Source organism: Octopus bimaculoides, chromosome 2 (genome assembly GCF_046866305.1).
Source record: "Octopus bimaculoides isolate indiv1 chromosome 2, ASM4686630v1, whole genome shotgun sequence".
In the NCBI taxonomy this organism is placed as follows: Eukaryota; Metazoa; Mollusca; class Cephalopoda; order Octopoda; family Octopodidae; genus Octopus; species Octopus bimaculoides.
The window spans coordinates 157,356,910-157,380,501 of record NC_142929.1 but is presented as its reverse complement, the minus strand read 5'-3'; the positions used below and the strand labels follow the sequence as shown (position 1 = coordinate 157,380,501).

Here is a 23,592-nt window from a genome sequence, read left to right as displayed (position 1 = left end):
ATGATCATTATTTGTATGAAATGTCGGAGAAGGTGAATCTAGGAATAGATGACTTTCTTATACAAATGAGGAGGGCAACAAAAGAAACAAAATTTTTTAGCCCAGAGAAAAAGCAAGAGGGTGAGTGTGTTATATTTACATACACAATACAATTGATCATACAGATTAACTCAGTGAGACCAGCAGCAAAGATCAGATTATGTTCCAGAAAAAAAAAAAAAAAAAAAGAAAAGAAAAAAAAAAACTATATACAAAGACGTATCTTTATCTGCTTTTTCAGACAAAATTACTTGCAGCTGATACTTCTGTCAACAGACAAGTGTTTACAATTTTTTTTTCCATTTATTTACACAAGGGTGAGGTGATATTTTGTCTATTGCTTGTCAACTAAAATGCTTGTTCTAGACTAACAAAAAACTCCCCACTCAAAAATCAGAATAATTTATTGAAAGGCAATGGGGGATAAATACATCTTTAAAAATATAATAATAATAATAATAATAATAATAATAATAGTAGTAAGAAGAAAGCTGAGTGGTTGGCAATCATTAGTGTATTTCAAGTAAAGAAGGTAGTCAAACTTTACTGACAATAAATTAAAGATGGCCTGACTATTATCCCCAGATAGTTTCTCTCATCAAATTAAACTATCAAAAGCAATTTAGTAATTTAACAAGATTTCAAAACTTATTTATTTTTTTTTAAAAACGTTTTAGCAAGTGAATTCTTCCATATAAATATTTAATTGAAGTAAAATGAAAGGGGTAACAGAAAAAAAAAAAAGGGAATATAAAGAAAAACAAAAACAAATAGTAAAATCACAATAAGTAGTTAATTAAAGAATATCCTAATCAATGCACTGTAGTTATTGAATTCGTGTTTTCTTAAAACTAAATGGATAGCCATCTGTTTTCATTTTAGTTCTTTGCAGTTTCCACCTTTGGCCAGAAACTTTTTCCTCATCAAGTACACTACGATTTATGTCAGTGTCCACAGGTGTTCTGGGCAGAGGGTAAGGTTCTCGAGTTTCAAACATGTTGCCCTTTTTATCTACTCGTACTACATGTACACGAGGCATGTCACAGAGGTGACTGGCTGAACTGCGTGATGATGCTCGCAGACAGTCTACAATGGGTATTACCCCAGGGGGAAGGGCCTGATAGTCAGATGCTTTACTGTATGTTCGGCCAACACGGATCCGAGAAGTTGGGGACTGGGTTCTAGAGTAAGTCCTGATTGGTGGGGTCATGGATGTTTTCACAAGTTCATCATCCATACTACTTGATGATGATGCAGAAGAGGAGGGAGTTAACTGGGATACTTGTGAGGTATTTTCTGATACCTTAGAAGAGCTACTACTACTGCTTGTATTAGATACACTGGTGTTGCAAGTTGACACAGTATTTGCATTATTAGATTTATTAGATTCGTCATTCGTGTGAGCTCGTCCACCAGTATCTGATTCCTCCAAGTCCCATTTAAAAGGTCCAAGTTTAACACGCTGCCGCAGTTCTTTTAGAGCACGATTATCTACAAATTTTTTATTAAAGTTGTCAGCACATGTACTACAACAATCATCTGCTGTACTACAGCATGGCTGAGCTGCATTGCTTTTGCTATTTGTCCTGAGATGGTCTTGTGAAAGTTTAGAATTGATCTTTGTATCATTCATATTGTCTGTAAGAGCCAAATCAATTTGGTATTTTGATGCACTGTCATTATTCGAATCAAGCTTTTGTTCCGACTTTGATCGGCGCATCTGTTGCAATACTGGTGTACTTTCATCAAGAGACTTTCTACTCCTCAGCGAACGCCTTGTCGATACATGCTTTGTGCTATCCTCCTTTTTACTTGTCTGGCTAACCGACAGAGACTCTAATGAGCTCATTTGCTTCAGAGAGACAACAGGGTTTTCTTTCAAAAGATTGACACTTAGCTTTTTCTTTAATTTACATCTGGGTTCCTTTTGCTTAGAAGGTTCTCGAGATATTTTTTTCAATTCAACTTCAATTACTTTTTTAGAAGGGGTTTTTGTTAGGGATTTTTTGTGGGGTGATTTGGCAATTGTTTTGTGAGGAGTTGTAGTCAGTTTGGTTTTGAAGTTTGTTCTAGATACTTTTGAGGAATTTTTGGATGATTTTTGATTTGTTGTAGTGGAGGGTTTTACTTGACTTTGCAGAACACTACGTCGTTTGTTTGGTTGTGGACTTGGTGAGCGTTTCCGCTTGCAAGCCCGAACAGATCTTTTGTTCTTTCCATGACAATTCATGCACATTGTATTAACTGACAAAGCTATACTTTGAATATTCTTCATCAAGCTTTCTTTTAAACTACAACGACATATTGAATTGCCATCTAAAATACAACCCATACACTTGTTCTGAACACAGCTGACCTGACAGCGTTTTTTGCAGCAACAGTGTTTACATTTCCCATTCTTTACGGATGGACGGTCTCGGCGAAGGCGTAAGTTTATAATATTTCCAGGGTTCAATAGTTGAGTTTTCATTTGTTCAGTTGAGACAGTCTCTGTACTGGTCTTTCGGGGTCTTCCACGTAGCCTTCGACTGCCAGAGTCTGTCGATTCTTCTGAATGGCAACTATTTTCCTGCAGTTGTAATGCTAGCTCTTCACATTTACTGCTTTTATTAAAACTTTGCGAGTCATCTTCCTCACAGGTTACTTGCTCTTGTTTCTCATTCTTGCAAACGTCAGAATTGTCATCCTTAATAGTTGATTTGGACTGACTATTGTAAGAAATTTCAACCTCACTTTTCTCCTCTACCTCACACTTCACTTTTGAATCTGTCTTAATATCAACCTTGGATGAACTGTAAGTCTTAATAGAAGTAGATTTTTCAGTTTTTATTTCAGTTTGAGACTCTGATGAGGCACATTCTTTCTCTCCACTTTCCAAATTTTTATCCTCTTTTACATCAGATTCCATTACTGGTCGATCAGTGTCTTCAAACAGAGTCTGTGAATTGAAATTCTCATCAGTTTTAATGTCATCTGTTACAGACAAGTCGCATTTAATGTCACAAGACTTCTGAGGAGCATCTGTCACATCACCAACAGGTTTTTTACCACCACATAATAACCTGCTAACTTCAGTGTCATCAGAATTAGCCAACTCGCATTTAAAATCTGATGGCTGGCTAGCAACATCACTGCAACTAACTGGTTGGCCTTCATTCACATAACTTCTAGTATTGGAAATCAATTGTTCAGCTCCAAGAGTGTCAGAACTCACAGAAGTTGTTTTGATTTCAGTATTATTTTCACTAGGTTTCTCCTCAACACAAGTACCAGGTAGTTGTGCATCCTCTTCTGATTTCTGACTAGTACTGGTGTTTTCAGGTTCTAAATTCTCTGTCATTTCCTTAGTCAAATCACTTTCAGTTTTACTGTTCACTAAACTTTCCAAAGCATTTTGTTCATCTTCACAAAGGGAGGGTTTAAGGCCTGTATCCACATTAGGAGAGTTGCAAACTTTGTGTGAAACTGGAATGTTAGAACTACTGTTTACAGAAATGACTAAATCTGATGTTGATAATGATGATGATGATGAGGAGGAGGAGGATGATGAGGATTCAGCTGATGAACAAGATTTTAACTTAGAAGGCAATTTGCTAGACAGGCAAGGAGTTGAAGCAACAGATGTCTGTTGTACCATGTTGGAAGGAGAAGCAGTGTCTAAAGTAGGAGATAGAGAGTCAGCAGCACTGTTAATTAATTTTGGTGACTCTTTGACACAGGAAACTGGGGCTGATGACTGAGAGTTGGATACTTCTGCAGATGATGATGATGATGATGAAGAGGAGGAGGAGGCTGACACAGGCACCTTGATAGGGTCTTGTACCGATGATGAAATAGGAGTTGCTGATGACTGCTCAGGATGTTCTAGAGAAGAACATGAGGACTCAGAAGGTAATGATGAATGTAAATGGGCATCTTCTGTTAGAGAAGAGGAAGATGTAGTGTGAATGGGTTCAACAGGATGTGAAGAAGTGTTCTGATTACTAGTTGATTCAACTAAATTAGATGACAGTTCTGAAGACATCATCAAGTCTTCATCAATTGATGCTGATAGGGACACTGATTCAGAAGCTGATGATGCCACAATTGGCAAATCAGATTTATTAGATGATGGGGTAATTACATTAGAATCTGAAAAGTCAGTTGATGATGAAGGAGATGGCAATTTTTGACTGTGTGGAGGAGATCTGTGATTTGTAGATGAACAAGGCGTTGGAGATGGAGGGAAAGTAGAAGATATTGGTGTCACTGATGGTGAATCAAGTTTACATTCAATTGATTGTGATACTGTTGTTGGTACAATGTCATTAGATGATGACAGTGTTGGAAGCTTGCTGTCAGATGATGATGATGATGATGATGAAAGTCCTAGCAAATCAGTGTCAGATGATGACGATGATGATGATGATGAAGATGGACCTGGTGGTTTAGCACCAGATGATGATGATGATGATGAAGGCTCAGGCAACTTGACACTAGACAAAGAAGAAAGCACAGGGGATTTGGCATCAAATGATGGTGACAAAGACCTTGATGGTTTACTAGCAGAGTGGAGTGAGTCTGAAGACTCAACAGGACTACAACTGGGAGTTTGTGTTATATTATTAGAAGATGATGGTAGTATTCTTTTAGTAGAAGATGAAACTGATGTCTTAGAGCTTGCTACTGGAGTGGCTTTTGGTTTCTTAGAATAAGCAGATGAAGATGGGGCTGTCTCAGATGAAACAGATGAAGATGGAACAAACTCTTTGGAAAGAACAGAGGATGGGGTTGGTTCGTTGGTAGTGACAGAAGTTGATGACATTAAAGTTGGGTTATTTGGTGACGGGGCTGATTTAACTTCAGACGAAAGAACTAAATCTTTGGCACAATGAGATGAAGTAACAGAATCTGATGATGTTGAAACACTAGAGGAGGGAGCAGATGAAGTTAATGACTTAGTTTCTATAGGAGACATCCTACTTGGGGACTTAATGGAAGGTAAGCTAGACGTGCATTTGGAGGAGTGATTACCTAATTTAGATTGAGAAGGTGAATCAGACTCAATTACAACTTGATTTGATGAGGAAGCTAATTCTGAAGATGACTGAACAGATGATGAAATAGGTGCTGGGGATATGGAGTTAGAAGAGAAGGTAGAAGAGGGAGATTTAGGGTCAGAGATTTCAGAATTTACATTTGAAGAGGAGGAGGATGAAGTATTCTGACAGGAGACAACAACAGCAGACATTTTTGAACTGGTGGATGATGCAAGTTCTGTAGAGACAGAGTTTGGTGATGATATTATATCTGATGAAAGTGTGGTGTTGATACTAGAGGAGGAGCTTGTTATGGGAGTTAATGAAACAGAAGAGTGAGGCATTTTGGTATCAAAAATGCTAACAGAGACAGATGGGGGAACTGAAGAGGAACTTGGCCCAAAATTACCTGAAGATGGACTTTTGTTCAGAGAAGAGTTGTCAGTTGATGGTTGACATGGAAGAGAAGAGACACGAGAACTTTTCTCACCACTTGGGAAGCTGTTCCTCAAAGTAGAATTTGCATCTGTAGTATCAACACTGACTGTAGAACTAAGAGAAGGAGTGTCAAAACCAGTAGCGGAACTAGAAACTGGAGTGTCACTAGCTGTAGCAGAACTGGAAGCTGGGGCATCAATAGCAGAACTAGAAGCTGCAGTGTCAGTTTCAATAGAACTGGAAGCTGGAGTGTCAGTCACAACAGCAGAACTAGAAGCTAGAGCACCAGTAGCAGAACTACGAGGTAGAATTTTAATGCCATTAGTAGAATTGGTAGCTGGAGTATTCAGACTAGAGGTAGGAGTAACTGGTGAAGATTTTGAACCAGAAATTAGGGTAACCTCAGGAGTTGATATGGGAGATGCCTCAGAATCTTTGATAAAACTGGAAGCTATCTTAGAGGTAGAGCTAGACGCAGGCTTCTTTTCAACACTAGAAGAGCTAAGTGCTGGTCTCTTGACATTAGAAATGGAGCTAGGAGCTTTTCTTTTGATACCAGATGTCACATTAGGCTCAAGTGTCTTGTCACTGCTTGTGCTGCTCAGCGTTGCTGCTTCACTGCCAGATGTAGAGCTCAACATTGAACTTTTCACATCAAATTTAGAACTGGAAACTGTTGTTTTGGGATCAGAAATGATGCTAGGTATTGCTGGTTTGGAACCAGTTAAAACAACTTTGGGCATTGGAGATTTAAGAGCAGAGACAGAGGAAGGTGTTGAAGTTTTAGTGATAATGGTAGAACTGGATGTTGAGGTCTTTGGTACAGTATTACAATTGGGAGCAGTGGTAGTCTTGGCTGCAGTGCTAGAGGAAGAAGCTGTAGTCTTAGAAGCAGTGGTAGAAGTAGGAGGTGTTGTCTTAGAAGCAGTGGTAGAAGTAGGAGCTGTTGTCTTAGAAGCAGTGGTAGAAGTAGGGGTTGTTGTCTTAGAAGCAATGGTAGAAGTAAGAGTTGTTGTCTTAGAAGCAGTGGTAGAAGTAGGAGCTGTTGTCTTAGAAGCAGTGGTAGAAGTAGGGGGTGTTGTCTTAGAAGCAGTGGTAGAAGTAGGGGGTGTTGTCTTAGAAGCAGTGGTAGAAGTAGGGGGTGTTGTCTTAGAAGCAGTGGTAGAAGTAGGGGGTGTTGTCTTAGAAGCAGTGGTAGAAGTAGGGGGTGTTGTCTTAGAAGCAATGGTAGAAGTAAGAGTTGTTGTCTTAGAAGCAGTGCTAGAAGCAGGGGGTGTTGTCTTAGAAGCAGTGGTAGAAGTAGGAGCTGTTGTCTTAGAAGCAGTGGTAGAAGTAGGGGGTGTTGTCTTAGAAGCAGTGGTAGAAGTAGGGGGTGCTGTCTTAGAAGCAGTGGTAGAAGTAGGAGCTGTTGTCTTAGAAGCAGTGGTAGAAGTAGGGGGTGTTGTCTTAGAAGCAATGGTAGAAGTAGGGGGTGTTGTCTTAGAAGCAGTGGTAGAAGTAGGGGGTGTTGTCTTAGAAGCAGTGGTAGAAGTAGGGGGTGTTGGCTTAGAAGCAGTGGTAGAAGTAGGGGGTGTTGTCTTAGAAGCAGTGGTAGAAGTAGGAGCTGTTGTCTTAGAAGCAGTGGTAGAAGTAGGTGGTGTTGGCTTAGAAGCAGTGGTAGAAATAGGAGTTGTTGTCTTAGAAGCAGTGGTAGAAGTAGGAGTTGTTGTCTTAGAAGCAGCGGTAGAAGTAGCAGGTGTTGTCTTAGAAGTAGTCGTAGAAGTAGGAGCTGTAGTCTTAGCAGTGACGGTAGAAGTAGGAGGTGTTGTCTTAGCAGTGGTGGTAGTAGTTGTAGTCTTGGAAGCAATAGTAGAAATAGGAGCTGTAGCCTTAGAAGTAGGCACTGTTGTTTTCGATTCAATAGCAGAGGAAGGAGAAGCAATGGTAGAAGTAGTGATAGAGGTAGAAGCTGTAGTCTTAGAAGTAGTGGTAGGAGTTGTAGTTTTAGAAGTAGTGGTAGAAATAGGAGTTATGATCTTAGAAGTAGTGGTAGAAATGGGAACTATAGTCTTAGGAGTTGTGGTAGAAGTAGAAACTGTTGTCTTAGAAGCAGTGGTAGAAGTAGGCACTGTTGTCTTGGATGCAACAGTAATAGTGGTAGAGGAAGGAGAGGCAGAGCTGGGTGCCAGAGATTTGGATGTAGTATTGGAAAGGGCCACAGTAGATTTGAGGGGAGACTTGGATAGGAGTGTGTTGGAGGTTGAAGTAGAACTGGGTACTGCAGGAGAAGAGGTACAGCTAAGTGATGAAGCTTTAGAAGTTGTTGTAGAGGTGACTGTAGCTATCTTGGGTGCTGGCGTCTTGGGGGTTGTTGTAATACTTACTGGTGTTTTGGTACTAGATGTAGAACTGGGGGTTGGTGTTTTGCTAGTAGTAGTAGTAGAACTACGTGCTGGAACTTTGGGAGTGGTTGCAGAACTGGGAGTTGGTGTTTTGGTGGTAGATGTTGAACTGGGAGTTGGTGTTTTGGTAGAAATAGTGGTAGTAGTTGGTGCCTTGGGAGTAGATGTAGAATTTGGGGTTGATGTTTTCATGTTAGATGTGGAACTGGGGGCTGGTGTCTTGGGAGTAGTTGCAGAATTGGGGGCTGGTGTTTTGGTGCTAGATGTAGAACTGGGGGCTGGTGCCTTGAGAGTAGTTGTAGAACTGGGTGCTGGTGGCTTGGGAGCAGTTGTAGAACTGGGGGTAGGTGCCTTGGGAGCAGTTGTAGAACTGGGGGCAGGTGCCTTGGGAGCAGTTGTAGAACTGGGGGCAGGTGCCTTGGGAGCAGTTGTAGAACTGGGAGCAGGTGCCTTGGGAGCAGTTGTAGAACTGGGGGTTGGTGCCTTGGGAGTAGTTGTAGAACTGGGGGTTGGTGCCTTGGGAATAGTTGTAGAACTGGGGGCTGGTGTCTTGAGAGTTGCTGTAGAACTGGGAGTTAGTGTCTTGGGGGCAGCTGTAGATCTGAGTGCCGGTGTCTTGATGGTAGATGTGGAACTAGGGGCTGGCATCTTGGTAGATGTAGAACTGGGGACTGGTGTCTTGGCAGATGTGGAACTGGGGGTAGGTGTCTTGCTAGATGTGGAACTGGGGGTTGGTGTCTTGCTAGATGTGGAACTGGGGGCTGGTGCCTTGGTAGAGGTGGAACTGGGGGCTGGTGCCTTGGACGAGGTGGAACTGGGGGCTGGTGCCTTGGACGAGGTGGAACTGGGGGCTGGTGCCTTGGTAGAGGTGGAACTGGGGGCTGGTGTCTTGGTAGAGGTGGAACTGGGGGCTGGTGCCTTGGAAGAGGTGGAACTGGGGGCTGGTGCCTTGGAAGAGGTGGAACTGGGGGCTGGTGCCTTGGTAGAGGTGGAACTGGGGGCTGGTGCCTTGGTAGAGGTGGAACTGGGGGCTGGTGCCTTGGTGATAGCTGAAGAGGTGGGTTCTGGTGTCTTGGGAGCAGATGTTGAGCTGAGAGCTGGGGCCCTAGAAACAGCTGTAGTGGTTGGTGATATGGATTTAGCTGTAGAGTTGGATGCTAGTATTTTGGGGGTATCTGTAGAACTGAATGCTGGTGTCTTGGGGGCCGAAGAAGAGCTGGGTGTTGAGGTTTTGAGAGTTGAAGAGCTAGGTGATGGTGTGCTAGGAGTAGGTGGTGAGTTTGGTGATGGAAGGTGGGGGGTACATGTAGAAGTTGGTGATGATGTGTTGTGGGTAGTTGTAGAAGTGGGTGCTGGTATTGTAGAAATGGGTGTTGGTGTTGTAGATGAAGATGAATTGGGTGATGATGTTTGTAAGGTTGAAGAAGAGCTAGGTGTTTGTGTCTTGTGGGTAGTTGTAGAAGTTGGTGCTTGAGTCTTGGGAGAAGAGGTAGAGCTGGGAGCCAGGCTCTTAGGGGAAGATACAGAACTGAAGGCCTGTGTATTGGGAGTAGTTGTAGAAGTGGGTGCTGGTGTCTTTGGAGCAGAAGTAGAGGTGGGTGCTGGTGTATTGGGGGAAGAGGTTGAGTTGGGTGCTGCTGATTTAGAGGCAGCTGCAGAGACAGGGGCTTGTGACTTCGGAATAATTGTAGAGGTGAGCACTGGTGTTTTAGAGGCAGATGCAGGGCTGGGTGCTGGTAACTTAGAAGCAATTGTAGAGCTGATTGCCGGTGTCTTAGAGACAGCTGTAATGCTTGGGATGGCTGTCTTGGGTGCAGCTGTAGAAATGGATGCTGATGTGTTGGGGGAAGATGTAGAAGTGATTACTGGTGTTTTGTTTGTAATAGTAGAAGTAGTTGCTGGTGTCTTAGGATTAGTTGTAGAAGTGGGTGCTGGTGTTTTGGGGGTAGTTGTAGAGGTGAATGCTGGTGTTTTGGGGGTAGATGTAGAAGTGGGTGCTGGTGTCTTGGGGGTAGTGGTAGAGATAGATCCTGATGTCTTGGAAGTAGCTGTAGAAATGGGTGTTGATGTTTTGGAAGTAGTTGTAGAAGGGGGCGCTGGTGTCTTGGGGGTAGTTGTAGAGGCAGCTGCTGGTGTCTTGGGGGTAGTTGTAGAGGTGGCTGCTGGTGGCTTGGGGGTAGTTGTAGAGGTGGCTGCTGGTGGTTTGGGGGTAGTTGTAGAGGTGGCTGCTGGTGGCTTGGGGGTAGTTGTAGAGGTGGCTGCTGGTGGCTTGGGGGTAGTTGTAGAGGTGGCTGCTGGTGGCTTGGGGGTAGTTGTAGAGATGGCTGCTGGTGGCTTGGGGGTAGTTGTAGAGGTGGCTGCTGGTGGCTTGGGGGTAGTTGTAGAAGTGGGTGCTATTGGTTTGATCTGGAGTGCAGATGCAGTATTGGCAGCCAAGGTCTTTGTTGTAGAAACAATACTGGCTGGTGAAGCCTTGTGGGTAGAATTAGTGCTATGTGAAGGGACCTGTGGGGAAGATGTAGAGCTAGATGCTAAATTCTTTTGAATACAAGTAGAAATTGATGTTGGAGTACTGTGTTGAGAGTTTGAACTGGGTAGTGGAATCATAGAAAGAGTTGTAGTGGTAGTTTCTGAAGTGTTAGATGTAGAGTTAAGAGTTAAAGACTTGGAGGAAGATGTAGAGGTGAGCACTGTTGTTTTGAGAGCAGATGAAGTTGTGGGTGTTAGCATTCTTGGGGTGTCTGTTGTGGTAGAGGCTGCTGTCTTTGAGGCATCTGTAGTAGTGGAAGCTGGTGTTTTTGGGACATCTATGGTGGTGGAGGCTGGTGTCTTTGGGACATCTGCAGTAGAGACTGGTGTCTTTAGGACATCTGTTGTGGTGGAGGATGGTGTCTTTGCAGCATCTATAGTGGTGGAGGCTGGTGTTTTCGGGACATCTGTTATGGTGGAGGCTGGTGTCTTTGGGGGATCTACAGTAGTGGAGGCTGGTGTCTTGGAGAAAGACACTTGAGTTTTGATTGTAGATATTTTTGTAGTTGTTGATGTTTTAGGGACAGTTGTCACTGTGGGTGCTGCTGCCTTAGAGGAAGATGTAGTGACTGTGTGTGATGTCTTCAAGGAAGATGTGGTGGGGGCTGGTGTCTTGGAGGCAACTGCAGAGATGCTTGTTGGGATTTTAGGAACAGATGTAGAACTAGGAACTGGCGTCTTAGGAGTAGCTGTAGAACAGGGTACTGGAGTTTTGAGAACAGGTGAAGAGTTTGGGGTAGCGGTAGTAATAGTTGCTGAAATTTTTGAGAGAGATATAGAGCTGGTGGTTGGTATCTTAGGGATAACTGTAGAATTGGGGGTAGATGTAGAGCTGGGAGAAGCGGTAGTGCTAGGTGCTGTAATTTTTGGGAGAGATGCAGAGTTGGGGGTTGGTGCTGTAGATGTGGCTTTAACACTGGGTGCTGGAGAAGCAACAGAGTTAGGAGCAGATGAATTAGAGGTGGCTGTAGGAGTGAGTGTTGTTGTTTTGGAGATAGGTGTAGAACTGAGTGTTGGAGTTTTAGGGATGGGTGTGTTGAGGGGAGTTGTAGAACCAGGTGCTAACATTTTGGGGACAGATGTGGAACTAGAGTCAGGTGTCCTGGGGGTAGTAGTAGAACTAGGTGCTGGAGTTTTGGAGGAAATGGTAGAAATGGGGGCTGGTGTTTTAGAGACAGCTGTTGAGGTGAGTGATTGAGTTTTGGGGACAGATGTAGAGCTGGAGACTGGTATGTTAGGGGAAGATGTAGAACTAGGTACTGGAGCTTTGGAGACAAATGTAGAGTGAGAAGCTGGTGCCTTGGGGGATGATGTAGAGTTAGAGGGAACAGATGTACAGCTGAGATCCAGAGTTTGAGGGTTAGCTGTAGAAGTAGGAGATGATGTGCAAGGAGAATAAGTAGGCTTAGGGGGATCTGTAGAGCTGGGTGTTGGTGTCACAGAAACTGATATGACTGGTGTTGTCATAGAGAATGAGTCACTGGAAGTCATTGGTTTCTGAGGTCCAGAGGTATCAAGTGATTTTGTTTTAATAGATGTGCTGTTAGGTGGCAGTGTTTTGAGAATGGTAGATTTTACTGAGTTGGGAGTGGAGGATGAAACTGTACAAGACAGTTTGGTGACAGAAGAAACTGAGTCAAGTGCTTTAGGTAAAGTAGAAGTGGTATTAGTAGTCAAACTGGTAGGTAGCATCTTAGAATTATCTGTTTTTGGACAATCAGTTGAAGTTCTAGGATTATGAGTAGAGCTGGAAGCTGTTGTGATAGAGGTATCAGCGAAGGTGGGTGCTAAGGTCTTACAGTTATCAGAAGAGCTAGAAGCCAACATCTCGGGACCATCAGAAGAAATGGGCACCAAGATCTTGGGGCTATTGATAGAGCTGGAAGCCAAGATTTTAGGACTATCAGTCAAGTCAGGAGCTGAGGTTTTGGTGCCAAGAGATTTGCTGTCTGATGAGGTTGTGAAACTACCACTTGTGCTTGATTTCATAGAATTAGGATCATTAAGTGCTAGTGGCTTTGTATCAGCACTTGAACTAATAGTTTTTAGTCCAGGTGACAAAAGTTGTGGATCAGATGAACTGGGAATTGAAGTCTTAGATGTTGACAATGAACTAGAAGCAGTAATACCAGAGGTTAATGGCAATGATTCAGATACATTGGGTGTACATGAAGATGAAGACAAGTCAGTAACTAATGTCTTGGTATCAGATGTACTTCTTTTTGTAGTTTGTAGATCAGAAGAATTCAATGTAAAAGTGGAGCTGGGAATAGGAGTAGATATCTTCAAAGGAGCAGTAGGAGAAGTAAAAATGGGTGATACAGAAGTAGAGATAGGTTGGGGATCTCTTTCAGTTGGAACACAGATGGTAACTGGAGTCTTTTCAGTCACAGTAGGACTGGAAGTTGGAGGTGACTTACTCATAATGTTGACATTGGAACTTGAAGAATTAGATGTGGAAATGTTGAGATCTGAAGGACTAGGAGTTGGGGGTTGTACAAAACTACCACTGGATGCTTTGGTGTTAGAACTTGATGCAGAAACAGGACTAACCAAAACAATGGGAACAAGGGATGATGTACCAGAAGAATCAGCCAAGTGATTATTGATAACTGACAGAGAACTGGCAGCAGAATTATTAGTTGAGTTCTTAAGAAGAGGAGAAAAATTAGTTGAGATAGTGGGAGTAACTGAACGAGAAACCATCAAATTGTTTTCAGAAACAGCAGGTAATATCTTTGCAGGAGCGAGAGAATGAGATAAACTATCAGTTTGCAGTATGGTTTTGAGTCCTAGGGAGCTATTCTGAGCATCAAAATTTTGCTTATGAAATGAACTAGAAGATGAGGTTTCAGATGACGAACACGATTTTGGAGTGTCAGTGGCAGGCAAGGAACCAGAAATAGAAGTGTTGGCAACTGCAGTTTCAGTAGAAGACAAAGAACTGGAAACTGAAGTCTTGATAACAGGGAGGATGTCAGATGCCCTATTATCATTAATATGTAATGAACTTGGTATTAGAGTACTGGTAGTAGATGAGGAGCTGGCCGCTAGAGATGATGGGATCATAGTAGAGGAAGAGGTAAGAGTTGAAGTATCAGTAGCAGAAGAGGAAGTGAATGTTGAGGAGTTGGATACTGGAGCCTTAGTATTAGGTGATGAGCTAAGTTCTGGAATTTTAGTGGCAGATGGAATAACCCTGACACTAGGTACTTCAGACATTGTGTCTGATGATGAATTAGAAACTAGTAGTGGGGTACTTTTTGATGAGTCTGGACCAAGTGGAATTGGAGTAGAAGAAACAAGTTTGGTATTTGGAGATAAAGTTGATACTGAAACCTTTGGGTTTGATGAGGAGATATTGGTTGATGTTTCAGTAAGAGTTGGAGTAATAATATTTGTAGATAAACACGGGACCAAAATCTTGGGATCTAATGAAGAAATGGGAGTTTGGTGTTTTACTGGTGCAAGCGATATATCTAGATGAGGGAGAGTGTATTTGCTTGAAGTAGCAGTGCAAACCTGGGGACTATTTAGAGAGTGAGGAGTAGTTTGTGAGGTACTAGATCCTAATGTACTGGGTAGTGAAGTTTGTGTGTCAGAGCTAAAAGGAACAGAGTGAGAAGAAGATGGAGTTAAATGAGTAGATGATACTGGAGAAATAGCTTTAGAGACAACAGTTTGCTTAGAAGAATAGGTTTGGTTTGGAGTGACTGACTGAGGTAGCAATGTGTTAGCTACTTCAGAAGTGTCAGTAACAGAAGAAGTTAAAGGTGACGATGATACATCAGATTTAGATGAAGACATTAAAACAGAAGCTTCTGAACTAGGACAGAACCTTGGTTGAAGTTTTGAAATGGAAGACGATTGTATATTTAATGCAGAAGTTGGAGGTGATGATGTTAAGGCAGGTAATGACAAATAATTTGGAACCTGTATATTATTTAGAGCAAATAAATCTCTCGTCGGTTTGTCTGAAGCAGGAGACAACTGCATTTCAAGATTTTGTGATGTTGGCAACACAGAGGTCTTGTCAAATGTTGCAGTGGACGGATCTGGTGGATTGATGGCTGAAGCTTGTGGCAAAGTGGCTGTCTTGTTAACTGATAATGCTGACTGGGTTGTTACTGCCAGTGCTGAACACTGAGATGGTGACAAAGAGTTGTTATCCATAGTCAGCCGGCATATTTTCTGAAGTTCAGGTGTAATACTGGATATAATTGGCATCTTCACTGATTGTTTTGTGGTAGAATGAATAAGCGTCTCTGGTGCAGGCTGTGATGCATCTGGAAGTAGAGAATGAGGACAAAAAAATAATTGATTTGGTAGTAAACACGAGTGATGCTAATATAATGGACTACAAAGATAACAATTGGAAGCATTACAAAAGTTACGAAAGAAACATATTCAGTATAAACTTATGCTGATGAATGCTATAAGGACTACTTTCATACCATCCTGCCTGAGATCACTCTTGTTCTTTAATACAAGCTTGCTGTTTTAAAGTGATCTAAATTACAACCTTGCATCAAAATTCATGATAATATATGTTCCAAACACCAGCTTAATAAGGATAAAGTTATTTCACTCCATTTTTTAATTATTTTCAGGCAATGTATTTCAACAGAAATATGATAAAAGAGTTAATGCTATGCTTAGGCTATGTTGATTCTGTGTTAAGCTGTGTTTGGTGCTATGTTAACGATATTTTAGTGATGTACATTATTATCTTAGCTAATACCAGCACACTAATTGTTAACACTAATCCTGCAACTATTTCTTTGCAAAGTAGAGCAAATATCCTAAACTGATAAGATAGTGACTTAATCATCTCATCTTATTTAGGTCGTCCCATAGGATGCCCTCTTTTAGGGGTTTTGGTTGCGCATACTATAGGAGTCGCAGGGAACTGCTCCATGTGGTCCTGCAGTTTCCATCTAACTAAGAATATTATCCATTGTCTTGTATTCAAGATCCTCTATATGACATCCCACAAGTTCAAAGCCAGGAATCTGATCTGTTAGGTCCTGCTGATAACTAAATCCACACCCTGCTGTTGATGCTTTGATTTATTGTCGTTAAGGTTTTGTTTGTCTCCTACCCTTCGACCTGTCTGGCCTGGTAAGACCTGCCTGAAGATTTCTCTCCCCCCAGCACAGCTCTCAGGATCAATGGAGCACACAGGCACTTCACCGCGACAAGGTATTTGTTGAATTGGCCGTTGACTACACAGCAGTTCTTCCACCCTTTGACGGGTCTTATTTTTCGTCCCGCAGGGTGTCCGACAATCGCCCTCCTCACCAAGCAAGCTTGATGGGGTTGCCAGTTTAGTCACTGATGACCCAACCATGTGACAGGTTGTACTGGGTTGCATGTTACCAGTAGTGCTCAAGAGCGACCTGACTAAATGTTGTGGTTCTTATTGGCTTTTTTTAGTCTTCTTTTGGTGGAATATAGAATAAACATGGGAAGCAAATAGTGGTTTCAGAAACAATTGCTTCTAACACAGGCATCAGGCCTGAAATTGTGGGTGGGTGAAGTGGGGATGGTGCTAGTGGATACCATCAACTTCAGTATAAGACTGCAAGGCAAGGTCAAACTTGGTAGGATTTGAAACCAGAATGTAAAGAGCCAGAACAAATAGTTTAAGGCATTTTGTCTGAAGCTCTTATGATTCAACTAATCCATCATCCTAATAATAACACCGGGGAACACATATTTTATTGAATGATATCTGATACTTGCTTCTAGGTAGTTTGGGTGCACTGAATATGAATTTCAACTCAGTTTGGCTCTATCAGGTCCTGATTCTTATCAACAGCCTAGGTGCCATTTTCTAGATTTTTCAAATTAAGACTAAAAAATTAAGTCATGTATTCAAATTTATTTTCAAGTTTCATAAATACAAGCAGTTCAAACTACTGTAAAATTACATTATAATGACAGAAATACTTAAAATAAAAAAATTAAGAGATATGAAGCTTTCACTGACAAAAAATTTTTTTATAAGACTTTCTAGGGTATTTTGCTTGTTGATGGCAGATCTCTTTTCAAACACCAACAGTAATCAGCCATCATGTGGTAATCTCAGCATCTTTGGTACTATTCCTCCATAATTTTGATATCTTGGTGGAATTTCTCCCCTTGTTTGTCACTTACAGCACCTAAATTACTTGGAAATTAGTCAAGATGGCTATTCAAAAAAAATGCATCCTTATGCTCATATTGCAACCTAACTATTTGTAGCCCCTTAAAAATTTTTTTTTTACGATTTCTTCGTAGTTACCTGCCCTATAATTGCCTAAAAATTTTCTATCAAGTCCGCGAATGAGAACCACGTAATTCTTTCGCATTCGTTCATGACATTAGGAAAATCGCAGTCTTTAATTAATGTTCTTATTTGTGGACCATTAAAAACTTATGCCTTGATTTTTACATAACTTAGACTTGGAAATTTTAAAGTTATGTATTTGAAACAAAAGCTGTTCGTATCTAAAGCTTTTACATATTGTTTAATGAGTCCTAGTTTCTTAGATAGAGGAGAAAATATGGTTTTATCTCTGGTCATTAAAAGTGAATTAACTAGGTATTTTCTTCTCCAACAGTAAGTGATGTTCGTGTTGGCTAGATTTGTTTGAAACATTGCTTGATACAATGTTTATTTTTCTTAGTGAAGCCCAAGCAAAATCAGGACCTAATAGAGCAAAATCGAGTAAAAATGTGTGCTCAACACACCCAAATTACCTAGAACTAATTGTCAAATCTAATTCAATAGGCAAAAAATTGAATCTGTTCCCCAGTGACAATTTAAGAGGTGAACTGTTTGTCATAGCAGTTGTTAGTTGAAATGGTGACACTCAGAGCAATAGTGATAGAGTAGATGGTTAAGAAGCAATATTAACTGATGCTTACAATGTGACAAATGACTGTAAATGATAGCAACTTGTATATAACATACACACACACACACACACACATAACTACATTAACAAGATTCTTGTTAGCCCTTGATCATTTGTGATCAAACATACATATAATCAAAGAAATTTCAACTGTAGTCATCCGTCTTTTATTCAGCATATCTAGAGCTTCATTATCCTTATTTTTAAGGTGATATGGAGTGAGTGTGAAATTTGGCTGCTATTTCTTGTAGATTGAGTGTCCTCATAGAAGTTTCTGCTGAAATGTTACATATAACTGTAGATTTCTAGTAGAGAAAATATCTAGAACATTTAAAGACAGTTATGACATAGATATTTCCGAATCTGTTTTGTGAAAACATAGATGAAAGAGGTGTTAGTGTAGAAATTGTTAATGAAGACACTGAGGAAGGCAACGTTATATTTAGCCTTAACGCAGTTGGATCATATAAACCTATGATTAAAGGGCTTCCACCTGCAAACATTCTGCCCTTTTTTTTACTTTTACAAGACATAGGGTTCTACATTATCCACTGTAATCTTTACCTTTGAGGACAGAAACTTGAGAGTTGAGGGAGATTTTGTTGCTATTTCTAGCAGGTCAAACCGCATAGTGGCTCCCTTGTCTCAAAGATATAACACCAAGACAGCTCTGACTGAACAAATCTATGATCAAAAGCATTAGCTTTAACTAGTGTCTTTTTTTTTTTAAGATGGCAGAGGTGTGATTTAAGGAAATCTTATTTCTAGCATGGTAAACGATAACAAAGAAGTTCCCAAATATCATAGAAATAATAGTAGTTAGAAAAGGCATTAATAATGGTTTCAAATTTTGGCACAAGGCCATCAGTTTCAGAGAAAGGGGTAAGTCAATAACATAAACCCTAGTGAAAAACTAGTACTTATTCTATTGACCCTGAAAGGATGATAGGCTAAGTTGACCATGGTGGAATTTGAACTCAGAACATAAAGACAGATGCAAATGCTGCTAAGCATTTTGTCCAGCATGCTAACAATTTCGCCACCTAAGTAAGGACATTAATAATGGGAAAAGAAGTGAAGGAGCAAGTGTTGAAAATGGTGTGGTGGGGAGTTGAAACAACAAAAGTACAAGTGAAACAAGGAGTGGTAATAGAAAACATAGGAGAAAAAGTTTTGCTGAGGTCAAAAGAGACTGATATTTGCTTGAACTGGCTTTTCTTCTAATACTAGAAAAGTATATAAGTGATTTATGACACATCATCTTACCTTTTACTGGCAGTTCTTGACTTCTCTCATCAGATTTCAATTTTATGTTATCCAAACTGCCTGCTTTCACAGCTTCTGCAGACAATGTATTGGTTACTTTGAGACAGTCTCCTGACTCACTGGTGATTACAGGCAAACAAGATTTGACTACATTGTTTGTGATGGGTTCTGTACTAGCTGTTTTTTTGTTGCTATCAGCTAAAGTAGATGATGTACTATCTCCTGACTCAGAAGAAACTGTTGACAAACAGGCTTTGGTTACATTGTTTGTGGATGGGTCTGTACTAGCTGGTTTTACACTGCCTTCAATTAAAGTAGACAACGCCTTATCACCAGAATTGCCACTATTTACATCAAGCGTCAGTTTATCTGGTTTACTCTGGCTTGTATCTGACAATAGTGGTAATTCCTGGTCTTCTTTAACTACAACAGATTTATCATTAGCTGTTATAGGAGTTTTACACAACGTTACATCTTCAATGAAAGATGCAGCTGTTTGCTGAACAGTTTCATCCATTGAAGCTGTATTTGTAGAAATTTCATACATATCTTTGGCAGTAATATTTTGTGACAATCGTGATTTACAAGGTTCTGGCAACAACTGAGCAGCTGTCTCTTTAGATGTCTCCATTACTGATTTCTTGTTAGCATAAGACACACTATCAATATTTGCTAGAACTTGATCATTTATGCCAACAATACTTTGCAGAAGATTGTGCATAACATGCAGAACATCTTGTTTAGTTTTATTATCAACATCACAACTGGCTGACATGAAATTTGATATAGTGCTTTGAGAAATATTACTTAGGCTTGCATTTCGATTAAACTTTCTTTTCGATGGTTTTCTTCGTTTTCTTTTAAGAAAGGACCCAATTTCTTCCTCTGGTGGTGGCCATACAAGTTTTAACTGTGTCTTTTTTTGGGCTCCCTTGCCACTAACAACTGCAGTTTTCTCTTCTTGACATGTTTCCTTAATCCATCGACAGTTCAGCTCTTTAAGAATGTGTGTCGCATGGTTGGGAATGTGATTGATATATTTAAACCAAACTCGAAAAGCAATCTGACAATATACACAAGTAAATATCACTATAGGCTTGCTCAATTCAGAGACGGTTTCCTTAGTGTATGGTTGGAGATGAGTAATGGCAAGGTGCTTTACAAAATTTGAACGGTTGCGAAAATGGAAATCGCATTTTCGGCAATATGGTGATAAAATACGCATCTTTCTACTTGGGGACATCGTCATTGTGCTATCACCAACAAGTAGCAGATCATCTTCACTCACAACGCTCTTTGTCTCAATGGTTTCAATGACTTTATTAACAACAGGGGGAGAATCTTGCAAAGGTTTATCTGGTTTGACTGGTTTCCTTGGTAAGAACTGATTTTCCATTTCCGACTTAATCTGAAGCATTGTTCTCTTAATACATTCATCATTGTTCATGTTGGATCTATGAGAGCTAGTTGCTAGTTGATCTGTTTTCACAGCTTTACTTTCTACTTCCTGATGGGCCATTGAGGAATTCTGCACAGAACTATTTGGTTGATTAGGAATTTCTTCTTCACTGCAAACTGAACGGGAGTTATTTTTGTCAGTAATTTCAGTTGGTTCAATTTTTACTTGAGCTTCTGATAAGCTCAGTTGTTGGGAGACTTTACGTAACTTGATGATACGTTCACAATCAGGACAATGTTTAGGTTTTTCTGGCTGGGGCAAGTTTGCTATAGTAGAAGGTGCGTCTTCTACTTTGCTGGTACCTGTAACAGTTGTCTGGTTCACTTTGGTTGTATTCACTGTAGTAAGATTATTTTGTGGATGAGATGTAGACCCTTCTGTCGCTTGTGAATCAGGTGTCACAACTTCTGTTTTTATATTGACTAAAGGTTTCACTATATTTGTTTTTTTAATACGTCTTCTGATGTCATTCCTTTTCTTACAAGCTTCCTGGTGAAGTCTAAGTCGATGTGGGCCAAGCAGCAGACGACTGCAGATCTGACACTTGAAATATTCTTCGCTCGTTTGTTTAACTTTGGGTTTTTTATCCTCTTTGTTTTCAGGATCAACCTCCAGTTGTTCCTCTTTACATTTGAAGACAGTGTTCGTTGTGGTTGTCTCCATGGTGGCGTTTATAACTGGAGATGTTGTCACATCACTTGAAGAGCCTTCTTTGCTGACTGGAGTCTTCATTGAATGCTCCTCAGTAGGGCAAATGGATGGCTTTGAGACATTGATTGTTTCAGTTCCAGGAACAGAAGGAACCACTTCTTGCTGCTTTTTAGGCACTTCTTTTTCTGGTGCTTTTGTTTTGGGATCCTCTAAAGTCAATGAGGGTTTTTTCTGTACTTGGCTTTTCTCTGCCAAGGAAGAGGTATTAGTTGATTTGGAAGTTTTCTTTACTAGGGGTACGCCACACAGTCTCAAATGGTCATCCATTTCCTTACGAGTGCATGTGTATTGCAAACACTTAAGGCATTTAAAGAATTTAATTTTGCTGAGAGCAGAATCTTTTGCACAGAATATTGTAGCTGCTTCAGTTAGATTCTGAAGATCTGACACAGAAGCTTTACAAATAGATTGAATATGATTTTTCAGTTCAGAAACCTGGTCAAAAAAGTCACAACAAATTCCACAGCGATACACCACAACATAATTCTTTCTTCGCCTTGAACTTGGTTTACTGTTCTGTTGCGTGAGTAAAGCCATTTCAAATTGGCTGACAGATTTCAGAAACTGACAATAACGGTCAATGTAAGATTTTTCTATTTTAGAAAGTAAAAACTTTTCAGTAGAGCAACCTGCATTATTTCCAGTAAGTGATGATATGCAAGACTGAAGTTTTTCAAGTAATCGATCACTAGTAGGGATTTCTGAACTTACTTTATCCTCATTAATACCACTAGAAACATATAAACTTTTTGATGGAGTATCTTTGCCATCTTTGATTTCAGATGTTTGTTGAAGGTTTTTATCACATTTTGCAGACTTGTCTGATTTTTTCCCTGACTTAGTTTTAGTTTTACATACGCACTTGCAGGGTGCAGTAACATTTACATTACCATCAGAAATGGAAGGTAATGATTTATTACAATAGCAATGACTATCCTTCGTTCGAGCTTTATGCAGCTTATCAGAAGCATGTTGTGTTTGCATCAGTGAGGAAGAAGAAGATGAATTGTCACCAATGTTCGAAAAATCAATCTGGCTCTCAAAAGAGAGGCATGTATGAACACTGCCAGATCTATCACAACTGCATGTGCCTGAAGTTGATGCACCACAATTAGGGAAGCCACTACCACTGCAGTGACTCACCTGTTGGTTTTTAATGTCTCTTTCACAAGCATTTTGAATCTTAGAGGCCTCTGACATTGAATGCCGATGATCCCCTGACTGAATGCCATAGGGCTGTGTCGACAAATCTTTGTTAAAAGCCTCAAAGAGGTTTCTATTAGAGATACTATTTGGATACGTCTGATTCAAATGACAGCTATTATTAGGGAGATTTTGTTTGCAATTACAAACCTCTTCAGTTACCTGGCAGCTTTTGGGAAGGCCACAAGCACACTTAGCTTCTAGTTTTGTTCCAACTTGATGCCCTCCTACTAAACCCTCCCCTGGTTCAGTACAATTTTCTTGAGATGTTACTGTAACTGCTGTTGTTGCTGAAGCTGCTGTTGTTACTGAAGCTGTTGCTGTATGTGGTTGTGGAGGAGGTGATGAAAAAATTACATTAGAGTTTACATTTTCTTGAGAACATTGTTCAGTAAAGGCAGCCGTTTCATTATTCTGAACTGCTGCTTCAGAGAGGGGCTGCTCTTCATCAAAGTTAGAAAATTCACTACATTCATCAGTGCTTTCTTCATGAAGAACCATTAACATTTCTTGATGTTGCGTCAGATGTTCCATACACATGGCATGCAAATCACTAAATGACATTTCTATATCCAGGTGAAACGGACATATATTATTGAGCAGTCGTTCTATTTCATATAGATTGGCTGGATTCACAGACAAATTGCAGTATTCCACATTGTCAACAGTACGATGGGACATAGAGTGCCTGTTGCGTTGTGTCCGTTGTTTCTCTTTGGATTTTTTCACCTCTTTCGTTGGACTTACATGCAAGCCATCAAGCATGTTTGTAAGTTTGTTGACATACTTATTAGGGCTGCTACCATCAATATCATTGTGATTGCTACTGCCACCTAACGAAGATGAATTAGAGTTATTATTATTAGAATGGAATATTGAGTAGACAATCTCAAAATTTTCTTCACTAGGATCAAGAGCAAAAGCTGTGAGTCCTGACAGTTTAGCAAGTTTTTGACTGAGACCATCATAAAGATTCATGATCATTTGGCTGGTTTTGGAAAGTGCTACATTTCGGCAAAGAATCAACTCCATATCCTTATCTGCAACAGCTTGTTCTAAACAACCTTTGTCCAAATTGAAAGCATAGATACATAAATTGGTGTTCAATTGCAGAAATGTATCTCCAGCCTGGAATACAGAAAAAAAATCAGAAATCAGACAAATAAATAAATAAATATAAAAAACGGAGGAAAATAAAAAAGGTAATTGTTAAGTAGGAAATATGAAAAAGAAACATAAAATAATTGTAATAATAAAATTTATGAGAAAAATAAAGGAATGAAAAGAGAATGAGAGAGGGTGAGGGAAAGAAAAAAGAGTAGTGGTAATCGCAGACAAGGTTGTGTGCAAAGAAGTTTGCTTCCCAGCCACATGGTTCAGGTTCAGTCCCACTGCATGGCATCTTGGGCAAGTGTCTTCTACTATAGCCTCGGGCTGACCAAATACTTGTGAGTGGATTTGGTAGACAGAAACTGAAAGAAATCTGTGTGTGTTAGTGTGTATGCTTATGTCTAGTCTTGAAACTGTGTGATATTTGTAAAACAATTGTCACTGTCATACAAGCAGTGTCGTTCATTTCCAATATTCTGCAAGAACATGTCTGGTCATGGGGAAATACTACCTCGCTGGAAAACAGGTGAGGGTTG

General features: G+C 40.4%; 1 protein-coding gene across 1 annotated transcript in view; it reads right to left on the bottom strand.

Annotated features, from left to right (window-relative positions):
- Positions 1-660: 660 nt before the first annotated feature.
- The window catches only part of LOC106877042 (uncharacterized), a 92,654-nt gene continuing 69,722 nt past the window's right edge, over positions 661-23,592 (bottom strand). The window contains exons 7-8 of the mRNA XM_089347979.1: positions 18,574-23,074; positions 661-14,691 (exon numbers count right to left, since the gene is read on the bottom strand). Coding sequence (XP_089204105.1) covers positions 866-14,691; positions 18,574-23,074 — 18,327 coding nt within the window. The 3' untranslated portion in view covers positions 661-865. The remainder of the gene's footprint in view (positions 14,692-18,573; positions 23,075-23,592) is intronic.